Source organism: Lutjanus erythropterus, chromosome 12 (assembly GCF_056507025.1).
Source record: "Lutjanus erythropterus isolate fLutEry1 chromosome 12, fLutEry1.hap2, whole genome shotgun sequence".
In the NCBI taxonomy this organism is placed as follows: Eukaryota; Metazoa; Chordata; class Actinopteri; order Lutjaniformes; family Lutjanidae; genus Lutjanus; species Lutjanus erythropterus.
Window position 1 is genome coordinate 29,299,811 of NC_139328.1, and position 15,940 is coordinate 29,315,750.

Here is a 15,940-nt window from a genome sequence, read left to right on the forward strand (position 1 = left end):
AGCGTTTGACTCATCTCAAACAGGCATGCGCAGTAGTTTTCGAATCACATGAGTGTCTGCTACCACCTAGTGGAAAACGTCGGTGTTACTATGAAAGCCTGGCATTGATGTTATTAAACGTCACTTTAAGAAAACGTTTAAAAAAATAAAGAAATGTTTCATTGCTTAAATAGCTTTATTTTTTAACCGCAGAACATTTTTTTTCTATTTGACTTTAGTCATTTATTGCGGGCAAAATCCCAATTGTTTATTTTTTTTATTTATTTTACATTTGCTTTCACAATGTAAACATGTTTTCCATGCTAAAAATTCTATGAAATACTGCAGAAAATTAACAGCAAAAACAATCATACAAAGCCAAGCAGTTGAGTTCATGTTTTTTGAGCACATCTTTTTTATTGAACCAACATTTTCATTCTTATCATATTTTTACAAAAAAAGACATGGAGGCAGGTATAAAAGCCCATTGTATGCCTCTACTATACAGTTATGGATAAAGAACAATATCACAATAGCAATTCCCTCAACTAAGGGCCAAACAGACAGAAGCCAGTAGACAACTGGAAGAACGAGAGCATATTTACAAAAGTCACTTTGACCCAAGAAACACATTGTTTTTTCATCTCTAAGAGCCAGAATCATCTGTACAGTAGAGATGATAAACTCACAAAACAAGTCTTATAACATCTCCAGTGCTACTGTTATGTATGTGTTTACATAGGAACATCCACTTTATTGCTGAAGTTTAATATCAACAACTGACGCTGTAAGTGGAGTGGAGAAAAACAACAACAGATGGATCAGGGGAGGAGTTTAATCTTCCAGGATGTAGTTGGGGTTGACGACCAGAACAACTTCTTCTTCTGTGCTTGCCGACTCTGATCCCTTCAGGCCTGCCTGAGACAGCTCGATGAGGATGTGATCCTGGAGAAATACACACACACTGTCAGTTATTGTCCAAACTCGGCATACACACCGACTCATGAAATGGGTGGTTGTATTTTTGCAGACTCACGTAGTGCACCAGCCTGTGGATGACCTTCTCTATCAGCCCTTTCTTATTGACCAGCTCCTCCTCTGAGTCGATCTCTGACTCGATCTCCTTCAGGTACCAGTTCATCACCGCACTTTTCTTCAGCTCCTCCTCTTCCTCAGCTGCGACACAGATATCGGATAAAAGGTTAGACCGAACGAGAAAAGAAAAAGCCGTTACAGAAACTTTTCAGTAGCCGAGGGAGCAGATCTCATAATCTGGGGGGAGAACTGACTGTCAAGCCAAGCTCCATTATAAAAGCAGGCGTTTTATGGTAAGGCCATATTTTCTCACAGTAAAAACTTTAAAATCTAGATGCACAATCTGCAATTACTTCATAAATTCAGTAATATCATTAACTAACCTGTGATGATGTGTTGCAGACACACACACATTGACTGGTGAAAAGTGGGGGTTCATAACCAAAACTTTCAAAAAGTGTTTGTTTTATATGTGAATTCTTCCAAAAGTAGAGTCCGCTTCTATTAAATGTGTCTTCAAATACATAATTTGGGTTGGACACGTTCACTGTGTCCCCCCAGGGATCTGTGTCCTACTCAGTAGTTTGAAGGGGGACGTCTCTTACCCTCCTCTACCCTGCGCAGATGCAGGACCAGCAGGTTGGAGATGCGTCTGTACTCGTTGAAGGACAGGCGGAGAGACGGTTTGGGCTGGCTGCCGGGCTCAGCGTGGCCGTTCACGCCGTTGACGTGGCCGTTAATTCCGTTGACGTGGCCGTTAACGCCATTAACGTGGCCGTTCACACCATTCACTCCGTTAGGGATGGCATTTCCTGCAACAACAAGTTTTACATTAGATAAAACTATATGAGGCTAGCAGACAAATAATTTTACATGATTAGTATGTACATTAAACTTTAAGTACCGTCCTCCTGCTGCTCCTCCTCCTCCTCCAGTTCGTCCTCCTGCTCCAGGTTGATGTCGGGCGTCTCCACTCTGATGATGGATTTGTTCAGGAGACGGAAAGCTTCCTTCACATGTTTGGGCTGCACCTGAAAACACACAGAGGACGGCAAAGGTCAACACTCAACATCATGTGATATGTTTATGTGTGGTTACATTACGTCACTGTCCCTTAAACATATTATTTTTCCTTATTAAAGAATGACTTGTGCTTGTTATATAACCTTAGCAACTTTAAACATGAGGTTTGATTACATTTTCATGATTTTTTAGAAATATAACAAGTTATTCCAGCCGATTTTCAGACTGGTTTCTCTCTGACACTCCTGCTGTTTTAAATATGTACTTGAGACTTACTTTATGCAATACGCTTCGTCCTATATACAGTGTGTCAAACTCTTAGTCTACAAATGTCTGTGCCAAAGTCCCAATATGAAGCCCAGTCCCAAAATAACAACTTAGTATATGAAAACATCTCAAAGTAATTAGTTACTTATCTGGAAATGATGTTTCTTCTCAATGTGAAGGGATATGTTGCAATAATGTGTTATTATCTCCAAGTCATGAGTTATTATTTCTAAATACAGTTATTATGTCCAAATACTGACTTATTATCTCAAAACAACAACTCATTCCTCCTGACTAGATCCTTGCATGTGTCGTATTAGATCACTTTGGATAAATGTGTCTGCTAAATTAAAAAATAATGAGTCATTTATGTCAGAATAACAACTTATTATCTCAAAATAATGGCAAACTTTTTGTTTCAAATTATTTGGAGTTTAAGTCACTCTTTTCATAAAATCTCATTAAAATGATTAAATATGTCTTTCCATCACATTGGCGTCTTGTGTTTCTTGAAAAGCAAATTATTTTTGGCGCTCACCTCGTCACAGCAGTGCATGCGCGCCATGCCCTCTGACAGGCGGATCATGCTCTCCAGCTGTCGCACAGTTATCCTCCAGGCAGACTTGGACACGCCCCCAGATCCGTCGCGCTGACGCAGGCGCTTGTACTGCTCGACGATGAACTCTTCAGACTCACTGGAGATCTGCACACAGAACGTGCAACGGTTAATACAAATCATATGCACGCAAATGCTCGAGGCTGATGTAACAGCGCAGTCAGCGCACGCAGACGCGCACCTTAGGTTTGAACTGCCTTGCGAAGAGCAGGTATCTGCGGATCTCGTCCAGAGTGTACAACCTGTCCACTGATTCTTCGATGCGGGAGTGCAGGTCCACGATGCGTCTGGCGATGGCGTAGTCCGTCACCTGGGGGACACACAAGACGCACACACAGGTTTAGACCGGGTCAGATGAAACATTAAGAATCTCTGTTGGGAAATTTGGTGTTACAGCATCAGATAAGTAATAAGACAACAGTGGCGGCAGACACATTTCAAAACAGCTGAACTTCAAATAAAAACACAAGAATGAGAAATAAAAATGAAATTTAATCAATAATCAGTGGAGGAATATGTGCACAGACTGTGCTGTGTACGCACGTACCTCATTGCAGTCGTCCACCAGGATGAAGAAGAGGTCGAAGCGGCTCATGATGGGGGCGGTCAGGTTGACGTTCTGCTTCAGACTCTTGCTGCGGTCGTAGCGTCCACCAACAGGGTTGGCAGCAGCCAGGATGGACGTGCGAGCGTTCAGGGTGGCCTGGAGGAGATAGAGGCAAAGTCTGGTTATTCTATTGCAGAGAACTTACAGTGCATCAAAACAAATTCTAAGATGTTATAGTTGCACTCGATTTGCATATTATGCTCTAATTTGTATGACGTCCTTCAAGGACATTAAGAGTGTTTCTCTAGACCAAAATGAAGTTAAATTTACTAGAAAACATACAAGATACTTAGGCATTTTGCTAACTTTAGATGTGACCTTCCCTGCATTCCAGTTTGCATATTTTTTTTTTTACTTTTAATATTTACACACACACACACACACACACACACTGCAGCTGCCTTTGCTAGAATAACCAGAAAGCATGCCGGCTTTCAAAATGCTACCAGATGCAGGAGGGCATCCTGGTATTTTTGACACACTGCATTTGACAGACTATGTATTGGAACATGCCAAACCTTTTTCTGGCACACTAAACAGTATGCAGGTATTGGAACAGACAGTATGTATATCTTTCTTTTTACAGGTCCCACATCAACATCGTATACCCATCTTTAAAATTTGGTTCTTTTCAACATAAATGTGTCTGGCACATAGCCAATCCAACAGGAAAGGAGAAAGTTAATTGAGGTTCCACCAGGCAAGCTTGCTCCACTTATTGGGGTAGAAAGCAAAAAGGGGTGGGACTTGAGTAATTTCTGAAATTGTGAGTCTTGCATTTTAGATTATTTATCATTTCAGCATCGAGTTCAAGCTGATCCGGCTGCCATTACCTTGACTCCAGCCTTGGTGATGCTGATGGTCTGCTGCTCCATGGCTTCATGAATGGCTACCTGGTCCTTCAGGTCCATTTTGTCAAACTCGTCGATGCAGCACACGCCCTGGAAGAAAACACTTCCATCAACACCACTGAATATCCCTTCATAATGTCCTCCGCTGCCCCCTGTGACGAGTAACACTCACGTTGTCGGCCAGCATCAGAGCTCCGGCCTCGATGACGAACTCGTGTGACTCCTCGTCTCTGACCACAGCCGCCGTCAGACCTGCAGCGCTGCTGGCCTTGCCGCTGGTGTACACTGCTCTGGGACTAAACTCCTCCACGTGCCTACACACACACACACACACACACACTTCAATTAGCACCCAGCCTGACCAACACACATTAACTCCTACATTTACTGGACTACACCTTCTCATCCATGTTGGGTTACATACTTGAGGAACTGGCTCTTGGCGGTACTGGGGTCTCCGACAATGCAGACGTTGATGTCTCCTCTCAGCGATGTTCCCTCCATGGTCGTCTTGGGAACGCCTCCAAACAGCATCAGCAGGACGCCTCGCTTCACCTCGTCATTACCTGCACAATCACGGTTACCATTAAACGAAGACATCAGCAGCTCTGACACCCTATGACTAACCCAGCTCCCCCGGATACAGAAAATGCTGAGCGATGGTTGGAGCACTGACCGTGGATGGTGGGGAAGAGGCTGGTGCACAGGTTGTGGTACAGGTTCTTGTCTTGACTCATCTCGAACACTTTCTCCCACTCCTTCTCCGTCATCTGGCTCTTGATGCTCTCTGCTGTCTGCTCCTCGTCCCGCAGCTCCTTACCGCCAAACTACAACAAGAAAAAACACACACTCCTAACTGAGCACCTTGAGCTATATTTATTTGCTCCTTTAGTTTGGGTGAAAACAATGCGGTGACTGTAGAAATGTGTTCATTAGCTCGTGTCTCTTACTCGTGGGTTGGTCGGGGCCACATTGCAGGCCAGGAAGGCCAGTCTGTATGAGAGCTCTCTGACGCCCAGAGCTTTCAGGCCTCTCAGACCCTCGGATTCAAATCCCTGTGGTCCTCCAGCTACCCGGGTACTGGTCTCTGCTCGCACTCCTGAGAGAGAGAACAGTCATCACAATAAGAAATACTTTAATGATCTCTGGGGAGGAAACTGGGCCACAGTGGCTTTGATTAAAATATGTAACAGTATGTATTTGATTAATATGTAACAGTGTACATAAATAAATGACCCTTGTTAAGTCCTGCCCTTTTCACTCTGTTCAACAATAACAGCTTCATGTCTTTAACGAAACTCAAAATATGCAAAACTCTCATGAGATTTGTACTAGCCCCTCCCTAATGTACTGTGATTGGCTAGTAATCATTGCCTCGACAATGCATCCTTGTGATTGTCAGAAATCCCTTCTAAAATGGTTCATTTTACCCTGAAACCTTTATTTTTTTCCCTTTAAACCTACTAGTAACTAGCAGTAGTAAGTAGTATTTGTGCCAAAACCTACCAAAGTAGTTTGTGTATAAAACCTAAACAAACTGGACTAAAAATAATTTTAAAAAAAGTGAAAATAAGTCAGTTAAGTTTAAAAAAAGGCAACACTCAAGACTATTTTGCTGAATCAAATGCATGTGTCAAAGTTTCACAAATAAAAATTCCAACTAGCTAGCTAACCTACATCAAGCTTCAGCTCGCTAGTTAGCTAATGTTTTACTCTGTAGCAAAAGACTTGTTTGTTCAAGCTAACCAATCATTAGCTTGCTACTTACGCCTGATAGCTAATGTCAGCAAAGCACCGGCTAACTAGCTAGCTAATCTACATCAGTCGTTAGCTAGCAAGAATTTGGCTAACATTAGATATTTTAAAAAGTGACTGTCACTTTTATATGTCCCCCAGCAACATCTTCAAACTGTATTTTCTTTTCAACACAGACAAGTGTAGCACACAGCATCTGTGAAGTCGGGACAGAAGAAATTTGCCAGGGTTCTTTTGGTTACCAAGGTAACAACTGTTATTAGAGCACAGAGCAAGGCGTGGTAAGAGTAAGAGGCGTGGACTTGGAAAGGGTCAATTATGTTAAAAAAAAATGGGGTCTATAAATAAGTTTGTTGACATGCAACAGATTATAAATCACAGTATTTATGGAATTTTAAAGTTTAATGCAGCATTGATGTCACTGTTTAACTGCACAGTTTAATGATTATTGCACAACAAACTGAATAATTCATGAGGTGTCAAAAAAAACTAATATGATATATATGTATAAGTTCTTTGTCACAATTTAGGGCAACTGGAGTTCAAAAACATACCAGGAGTGCGGAGCTGAGACACATCCGGCACGACAATGAGGGTCCCGGTGAAGTCACAGCGGTCTCCAGCCTGAGCCGTCTCCACGGCCTCGGCCCTCAGGACGATCTCCAGGGAGCGCGGGATTGACCCACGAGGCAGCTCCGCCTGCGTCTCCTGGATACGCACCTGAACACACAGAATAAAGACTAAATCAGTGGCCATCGGGCTTTAGGATCCTGTCAGTACACCTGTTCCCTATGTAAATACATAGACACACACAATCGACGTCCGGCAGTTACCTTCTGGAAGTCAATGAACTTGGATTTGTGTGTGTCGAGGTGGAAGCGGGAGCGGTTGTTGCAGACGGGGTTCCTGCAGATGGTTGGCGGGGAGTATTTGAACTGCTGAGGGACGTCTTTGATCACCGTCTGGCAGTCCATGCACAGGAAGGTGCCGCTCACCTGCAAACATGAAGTCATCATCGTGATGATCACACCATGAATAGACGAGCTCAACATCCCTACATTCATCCAGAAGCACTGATTTTGTGTGTTTTTTTTGTTTTTTGTGCATGTGTTGACTGCAGGATACGTACCAGTTCAGGGTGGACCGGGTGTGTCCTCACCACCTGACCACTGATCCTCACCAGGGTGCCGATACGCATGGATGACAGCTCACGGATCCTGATTACACACAGGAAGAGAGTCATAACTGATATAACGCTCTAGTTTTATTTGACAACTTAATCAAGTCTTACATTTATACAGAAAATTAAAGCAACTTCATCACTCATACAGCAGAATTCATGGTGTAATAGGCTATATTGTATGCCAATGTAATGTAGGTTTGCTGTGTGTCTTACTTGTGTCTGGTGGGCAGATCCTCGAGGGCGACGTAGAACTCCTTGTTGAGGGGAACATTCCCATGATCCCGAGCAAAGTTGCGCACAGCCCGACAAAGGAAGGGGTAAACTCTGGAAACACAAACAGAACCCTCATATTAAACCACAGCTGCTAATGAACCTGATGTTTGTTAGCTGAATCAAATTACTGCATTTCTGATCCATTCTCGTTATAAACAGACAACAGTCAATAAAGTGAACGGGTGTTGTTCCTATTCTATATGAAAGACTTACTTATATGAAAAGATCACTCAAACTTCAAAGATAAAAGTTAATCATTTATGTAATGTTCTTTGTTTTTAGTTTATCTCAAGCAGTGTAATAATTGATGTTGATTGTTGTGAACTATTTTCATAAACCGATTAATCTGTTCAAGTCATTTTTTAAGAGACAAGTCACAATTCTGATTTCAGCTTTTTAAATGTGGATATTTCCTGGTTTCTTTCTTCTTCTGTGATAATAAACTGAATCTCTTTGGTTGCAGACAAAACTAGACATTTGAGGACACCACGCTGTGCTTTAGGAAACACTAACTGACATTTCTTACAATTGTCTTACATTTTATGGCACAAACAACGAATCAGTTAATCAAGAAAATAAGCGCCAGATTAAAATCTATAATAAATGTAATTCTAAGTTGCAGCTCTGGTGTCATGAGTGACAATGTGTGCTTTCTGAGCTGAGTGAAGGGAGAATTGCTGCCACTGTTTTGGTCAAACAAGCTTATCTTTAGACATGTATGAGGTGTGTACATGAAAATATGTCTTTAGAATTAACTGATGCATGTTAGCAGTTTAAACATATGGCTGTGTAACAGCAGCTTTATTGATAAAACCAAATTGCAGTTAAAGTGCTGCTTTCTTCAGCTTTGTGATTAGAGCTCAAAGTGAGGCTGAAAGTGTTGATGATTTCAGGGTTCATGTGTTTGTAGCTGACCTGTAGTACTCCTCCTGGATGGTGGTGGCCAGCTCCTGGTTGAAGCCCTCCAGGTCTGTGAAGCTCACCAGCAGGGTGTTCCTCTCAGGCCGGATCAGCTCCTCGGCCTCCCGGACATACTTCACCTCCCCATCCCCGGTCTGGAACCTGCACACCCGTACAGAAATATCATGAAATGTGATGCATGACCAAAAGAGGACCAGCACAGCATCGGATCCTCATATTAAGTGATGAAGAACGGTTTTAAAACGAGATAACAAGCGATCTACTCATGCGGAGCACGTTTCGGGCCGACAACAATACAATGAAGCCTGATGATGCCTGACTGAGTGACTTACTCCTCCAAGAAAGCCTGGAATAACTTCTGACATTTTTCTGCCAACTCGTCCTTCACCATCTCCCCGGCATTCTCTGTGGTTGCTGTGGCAACATCCATCCTGAAACACCGTCAAACTGCAGCAAAAGCTAATAAAACTTGTATAAAGTAGAGATCCACACCGCTGCTCTCCGGACACACTCCACACAGTCAGCACGCTGAACCCCTGACAACAGAGCCACAGTTTCGCGCGAAAAGACAGACACGTGATCTTTGGCGCGCCGCTTTTGACCAATCGGCGATAACATGCAAATATTCTCCGGTTTGTCGCCAATGAGGAGCAAGTGACGCGAAGTCCGTCTGCTCTTTTCCCGCGGCACGCTTCCTGCTTCAACTTCGAACAGCAAAGTCGGTCGTGTAAGGAAGGGAACTCTTAATTTGAGAAACTCTCGCGAGATTTGTAGGTGTTATTCCTTAACAGTGCACTTTGTACAAACTAATTATTTTTTTTATAATAGCGCAATTATGCAGTTAAAATCTGTGTAGGTTTATGGACAGTAAACACTTGCTTAGGGTTTGAGAAAGATCACAATGTGAGTTATAAAGGTCACTTTCGCGAGATCTTTCGCGGGTTTGGGGTTCCTTTTGAGTCGCGACCAACAAAGTTCATGGTAAAAAGCCGTGAACACAAAAAGGTCTTCATCCCTGATTACTCAATGCAATATCACTGTGAACCAGGCATATAGCGTTCTCTAAGCCATTACTCAATTACACATTGACTTTTTTGACATTATTATAATCATAATAGCTGGTGGAGATGGAGAATATGAAAACAACCAGGTGTTATGGTTAACACAGGTTTCACGTCAGTGTATTCATCACTGTTATCAACATGTACAAATCGTTGTTAGTGTGATTATAACACAAAACAACTGTAACTTCTGTATGTGTGCTTAAGCCACAAATATAACATTGTATTGCAGTTGTTCACTGTGGCCACTGTGGGGCGGTGATCACTCATATATTCTACAGGAAATACTTCCACATCAAACAGCCCACTCCACCAGTGTCAGGAGAGACATCACACAACAAATTTGTTGAAGTATTTTGAATATTATCCACACCAAAAAATGTTGGTTTGTATTTTGTATAATTGTCCAATAAGTGTTTAAATTGAGGTGGGTTGATGTTTTTCATGATGGCCTTGACAGCTGGTAGATAGAGTTTAATTAAAGGGAGCAAATAGCAATCAGTCCAGTCTAAACTAACGGTGCAGTTACCAAAGTCAATTAAAGTTGGGATGGGCAGTGTAATTTTGGCGTCATCAGGCAAAAGTTGGGATAGTTACCTTATAAAATCCAGCCTGTGATAGAAAATTTGACGCAATCACAGGTGGGTAAAGTTAAAAAATCATAATAGTATCTCTGCTATCAGTGTGTTTAGTATGTTGCAATCTCCTGGGCCCTGATTTGTTATTTGAAAACAATGTATATTATTGCATATTTAACAAAAATATGCATCTGGAGCATACTGAGGATTAATGTTTGCAACTAGCCATTATTTTCGTAGTTGATTAATCAGTCGATTATTTTCTCAATTAACTGATTTGTTGTTTTGTCCATGAAAAAAAATGTTGATAAATGTTTCTCAAAGCCAAAGATGTCTTCAAATGTCTTGTTTAGCCCACAACCCAAAACTATTCAGTTTACTGTCCTAGATGACTAAAGAAACTAAAATACTCACATTTAAGAAGCTGGAATCAGAGCTTTTTTTTTTTTTTTTTTTTTTACTTTTTTTCTTAACAAAAAAAATGTTTAATGATTAATGTAAACTGTATGTGCTCCGTCCAAACAACGCTGCACTACCAAATGTCCATCTTTTGTCTCTCTCACCATTTATTAGTGTCAGTAGGATGAAGCCAGGCTGATGATTTTCTGGAACAAGTTTCTGGATATTCTGAACAATTTCCAACACAACTTTACTGCATAACACAACATGACTGAAGACACATTGAGCATGTAAGTGTAGTGATTTTACATGACCACTAGGGGAGGCTCTTTTTTAACACAGCAATGCACCATAGTAGTGATTATAATAACTGGGGGAAACTATTTTCTGTCATCAAGGCCATTACATCTCAGTACTCATTCATGTGCTATATCAAAGCTGTAGTTATATAAAAATCTTTATATGTTTTCCGATAATAAAATGTAATTAAATGTGATGAAGTCGACGAGATGCAGCTGAAAGCTCTGGGAGAAATGTAGCACCTGGACCTTTAGTCAAACAGACAGTTAACCTCAAAATCAAAATATTTTGCCCTACACCCCTGGTGCTGTTTATCCACGTAGACTGCTTTGGTGTGGTTCGGTGGTAATTTAATGGTGTTTCAGGTTGCACAAACATAGCGAATGAAATTAAATTGAAGAGAATTAAAAAATGTTATCATCCATTTCCAGATGAACTGAAAAGAAAATAGATAGTGAGAATCTGGAAGGACACCAGGCCATATTTAAAACTAATGCAGCTAAACCATTAGCTACCATGAGAAAACAGCTACCGTTAGCATTCAACTGCTTTCTAGCTAACAGTACTGTTTGATAGTGTTACAAGATATGTTGGGAAAGGTGCAAATTAATTCTGAAATATCAACGCACATCTTGGACACATTTAATTAGGAGACTGTTAGGTTAACTGTCATGATGTCTAGATGCTAGAAGTTAACACATTCTTAAATCAAGTAGAAGTAGGAATGCTTGTGTAAAAACAACTCTAGTAAAAGTAGAAGTACTTATTAAACTTTTTTACTCAAGTAAAAGTGAAAAAGTACAGGCTCTGAAATGTACTTAAAGTATAAAAGTAAAAAGTTGCCATTTGAAGGACATTTACCAGCTGTTTCTCAGTCAGGTCTCCCTGTCTTATCTGTTTTGTCTTGTTACATCGTTCATGGTGTTTTCATGGCATTTTAATCTTGTTATGTTGTTTTCATTTTGTTACATCATTTTCATCTCATTACATTGTTTTTATCTTGATAAGTCTTTTATATTGTTTTTGTTTTGTTACATTGTTTTTATGTTGTTACACTGTTTTCAACTCTTAAGTGTTTTACATCATTTTCACCATGTTGCATTGTTTTTGTTGTTTTTGTCTTGTTGCATTGTTTTTGTTGTTTTTGTCTTGTTACATTGTTTTTGTCTTGCTGCATTGTTTGGACTAGGGTTGGTAAATACAGAGGTTGGTAAACTGTGGTTGAACTACAATTTAAAGTTTTCTTTTTTTTCCTATTATTAATTGATACAGGTAGGTGAGAAAACTCTCAGCCTCATTTCAAAGAGATGGATAAAGTGCGTTTATTTTAGTTTACACTCCACTACCCCCCTGGAGCGGATACACAAACACACAAACACACAAAAAGTCTGCAGTCAGCCTTGACAGGGTTCAGTCCAGGACCATCTGTGACTGACCAACACTGATTTCTGTTCTATTATTCCATTAATTTCTATTTTGGTTCCCACATCATTCTCACGTCTCCACCTGCGGAGGTCAATACAAACACTCCCAGCAGGCTATTGGTTTCACCTGTCACATTGTATTAATCCACCAGGAACAAAGCAGGAAGTTATTGCGGGCCATTTGGATGCAGCCCAGTCTTTCTCTGCCTCTTTATTTCTCCTTTTGTGTTGACCTCTGGTTTTCCCACAATTGTTTAGCAGCAGGAAACTCAGCCTGTCTGAATGAGGGAACCTGACCATCTGTAGGCACACACACACACACACACAAACACACACACACACGCACACACACACACACACACACACGGAACACTCACACATAAGCACCACGAGACCATCAGTGCCATCAAAGTTGGTGAGGACGGGTTTTTTTTATATTTGCACCTGTAATGAAGTAGAAACATAAGCAGTATAAAAGCACCTCAAAAATGTATTTAAGTAGGGGAGACTGGAACTTATTTGAAAGCGTATTTGAAGCATATTTGAAATACACTTGTCATCTTTTTGACATAACAATCATACTTATGCAGTACTTAATAATACAACTGATATATTTTCACTAATGAGGACAAGACTCTAATATGAAATTTAATGCCAGAAATCAGAGTGTTATAATTGCCCCCTTGGTGTGGATAATTGTAATTGTCATTGGGGTAACACTGCAAAAATCATATTAACTAACTATTTCTGAAATAAAAGCATACCTCAAAGTAATCACATCACTGGTGTAGTATCTAATAATGTTGTTTAATATATTTAATGTTTCAGATACCTTTAGATGTCAGGCATCATGTGCATTCAAAGTAAACATCTGTTTCTATTTATTCAGAGGTCTAGGCAACTATTCAAGTGGCAACTCGACTGTAATTATTTGAATTGAGTTAAAATTAATTTGACATTTAATTTTAGTTAAATATGTTAAAAGTTACTTTAATTTTTTCACAGAAAAGCATGTCAACACAACACAAATCAGCTACACCTACATTAGCATAGTTTCTTCATGGCGATCTTTAACCAATAATCTTGCGATAAAATTGGTGTAAGTTTAAATTTGCAGTCATCTAAACTTTTGACAGCGGAGGAAAAATACTGCGCATCCAAAAAGTAACTTTTATACCTCAAACCATTTTTTCTGCAAAGGTGAAATGATCCTGCTCCTCTTCTGTGGGTAAAGAGAGACTGCTACTGAGTATGTGCAGAGTAAAGGTCATTAAGTGTGCTTCAGTTGCCCTGTGTTACAAATGCCCCCAGTCTCCCCTACAGTTACATTCCACTACTAATAGTACCATTACTGCTACCTGCTGCTACTAGTAATAATACATACATCCAGACACACGGATCAATCACAGTCTGTAGTAACACTTTCTGATCTGTGTTGTGAGTAATCAGACACCAAATCACACAGAGATGAAACTGATGAAAGATTTGTTGAAACTGTTTATAGGCGCAAACAGGATATGAAAGATGAAGGTTTAAAAAGAGTCATTTCCTTGTGTGTTGTGTGTATTCAAATGGTGACACATTGTCATTGTTTTGGTGGTGTATCACAGCGGACCTGACACGAAACACTCACCGAGGTCAAGTGCTGGCAGTCTGGTTCATGGGCGTTCACATCCATGCTGGGTCAACTGAGCAGGCGTATAACCCATTTTATACAGACTAGCATTCACTGTACACACAAATTTAAAACAATGCAAGCAGGACAATAACATTAAACATACTGACCAGGCAACTGAGAAGCTTTTTCTGGTCCAATAACATAACATTCATGACACATAAACATTCTTGAATGGAAAAGTCCATAGGTGAGCCTCAGCCCAGATAAGCATGTGTTTCACTTGATGAGAAATGAAGGTAAAAAGCCCCATAAAACAAGTCAGGAGTGCAAATGATAATAGTACAGGCCTGGGTTAGCCTCACCAGAGAGGTTACAGAGTGTCTGCTAATGTCTCATACTGTTTCATATTGGTGTTAAAAACAAAAAACAAACAAAAACAAATTAAATCTGAAAGTCGGCACTTTAACCTCATGGATGTTTGTGGTTACACCTTTCTGAGTGCAGGTCTGAATCCATCAGAGGTGTGGACTTGACTAGTCTGACCTGAACTTGAATCAGACAAATTTAATGAGTTTAGACTCAACTTGTCAAAATCCAAAAAGACTTGCAACTCAACTTGGACCTAAACACCAGTGACTCTGGGCTTCACTTGAACTTGAGCCTTTTGACTTGAAAAGACACGATTCTTTCCAAACATTAGTAGTGTTGGTGTATGCATTAGTATTAGTATTAGTATTAGTATTAGTATTAGTATTAGTATTAGTAGCAGTAGTAGTAGTAGTAGTGGTAGATTAGTTTAATACTAAAAAGTGTGCCCCTTCTTTTCCTCAATCAATGGTGTTCATTGACACTTAATTCCCTAGATTCACTTTGTTTAAATCTACTGATCAGTATTCAATCAAACTGCAGGAGAAAACCATGAAGACTTAAGGTTATATTACCTCCAGTTGGAAAAATTTAAAAAGCTAAAAATGGATTGCAGTATGCAAAACGTACCAGTTGAAACTTTCAGATGGAGACACAACAACTTCCAGCTTTGTTTGACATTTGAAGTTGCACAAAGAACTGCAAATTGAGATTCTGTTGTTAGAATTGTATTAAATTTGATGAAGAGAGCATTATGACTATTTGGGACTTCAAACTTAAAGTCTGGGACTTGACTTGGGGACTCTGAACCTGCCTGTCTTGGGACTTGAGTGCAAAGACTTATGTACAGTATGACTTGCGAAACAATGACTTTGGTCCATGTCTGAAATCCACATAGAAATAAGCTAACTGTCTATAACCATGCTAGGAGTATACAGTACTGCTTTGAGCTAAATGCACACTTAAATGCTAACAAGCTGGTGCTACACAGATGCACCTGTGTAACATTTTCCTAATTAACACTAAACACAAAAAGCAGCTGTCATAAGTTTTGCAGGAATTTGGTTGTAAATCAAAATAGTGGACAAATTTGAATTTTGATCTGATGAGAAATTTAAGAGATCATCAAATTTCTGAGAACTCCTGAAGAGAACAGGAACATGCACAGCACATTCAATATTTGTTGAGATATTTCAGTCAAAATCATATGAACCTCATAGTGGCCTTAGAGGACAAGTCAAGGGATCATCAAAGAATAGGATTTATACTAAGAAGACTGTTAAAATATGTATAAAATGTTATTGAAATTAATTCAAGATATGCTGGGACGTTCCTGGATCAAAGTTGTAGACTGATCAGCATCGCCATCACTGGAGCCATATGCCACTGGAATATCTAAAAATGACTGTGAGTTGACAACTTATTTAGTCTAGTCTTCACAGTCTTTTGAAAATTCATACTCTCAGTTCTGGAATTTATTCTCAAGTTTTGGTGCTTCTATTTGGAACATCAGGACTGAGGATGTATGGTTTTCTAAAGCACATGTAACTGAGACTCAAAATGTCATTTAAAAAAAGTGAACTGCATTATGATATTCCATTTGTATCATTCCTAAGTGGTAACACTATCCTGACTTCCGACTCTACTGTCTGTTTACACGTCACCATTATACCTGATTATTGAT

The 15,940-nt window shown here is 40.0% G+C and overlaps 1 protein-coding gene across 1 annotated transcript; it reads right to left on the bottom strand.

The window, feature by feature from the left end:
* Positions 1–365: 365 nt before the first annotated feature.
* mcm6 (minichromosome maintenance complex component 6) lies at positions 366–9,049 on the bottom strand. The gene is made up of 18 exons (XM_084731793.1): positions 8,843–9,049; positions 8,505–8,651; positions 7,530–7,640; positions 7,263–7,350; positions 6,967–7,128; positions 6,688–6,853; positions 5,329–5,477; positions 5,055–5,205; positions 4,803–4,944; positions 4,551–4,692; positions 4,361–4,468; positions 3,468–3,623; positions 3,102–3,230; positions 2,843–3,007; positions 1,919–2,045; positions 1,620–1,826; positions 1,016–1,155; positions 366–924 (listed from the first exon to the last, which is right to left on the bottom strand). Exons 1-18 carry the CDS (start codon positions 8,938–8,940, stop codon positions 814–816), a joined length of 2,499 nt encoding a protein of 832 aa, XP_084587919.1. The 5' UTR covers positions 8,941–9,049; the 3' UTR covers positions 366–813.
* Between the last annotated feature and the right edge of the window lie 6,891 nt (positions 9,050–15,940).

What these genes read in the sequence shown, in the direction of transcription:
- mcm6 (XM_084731793.1), bottom strand. Translation starts at nt 8,940, where the DNA reads ATGGATGTTGCCACAGCAACCACAGAGAATGCCGGGGAGATGGTGAAG. An exon ending in TGGCCCCGACCAACCCACGA is followed by an intron (nt 5,206 to 5,328) that starts GTAAGAGACACG and finishes TTCTTGTTGTAG; the next exon opens with TTTGGCGGTAAGGAGCTGCG. An exon ending in TGGTGGACGACTGCAATGAG is followed by an intron (nt 3,231 to 3,467) that starts GTACGTGCGTAC and finishes TGTGTCCCCCAG; the next exon opens with GTGACGGACTACGCCATCGC.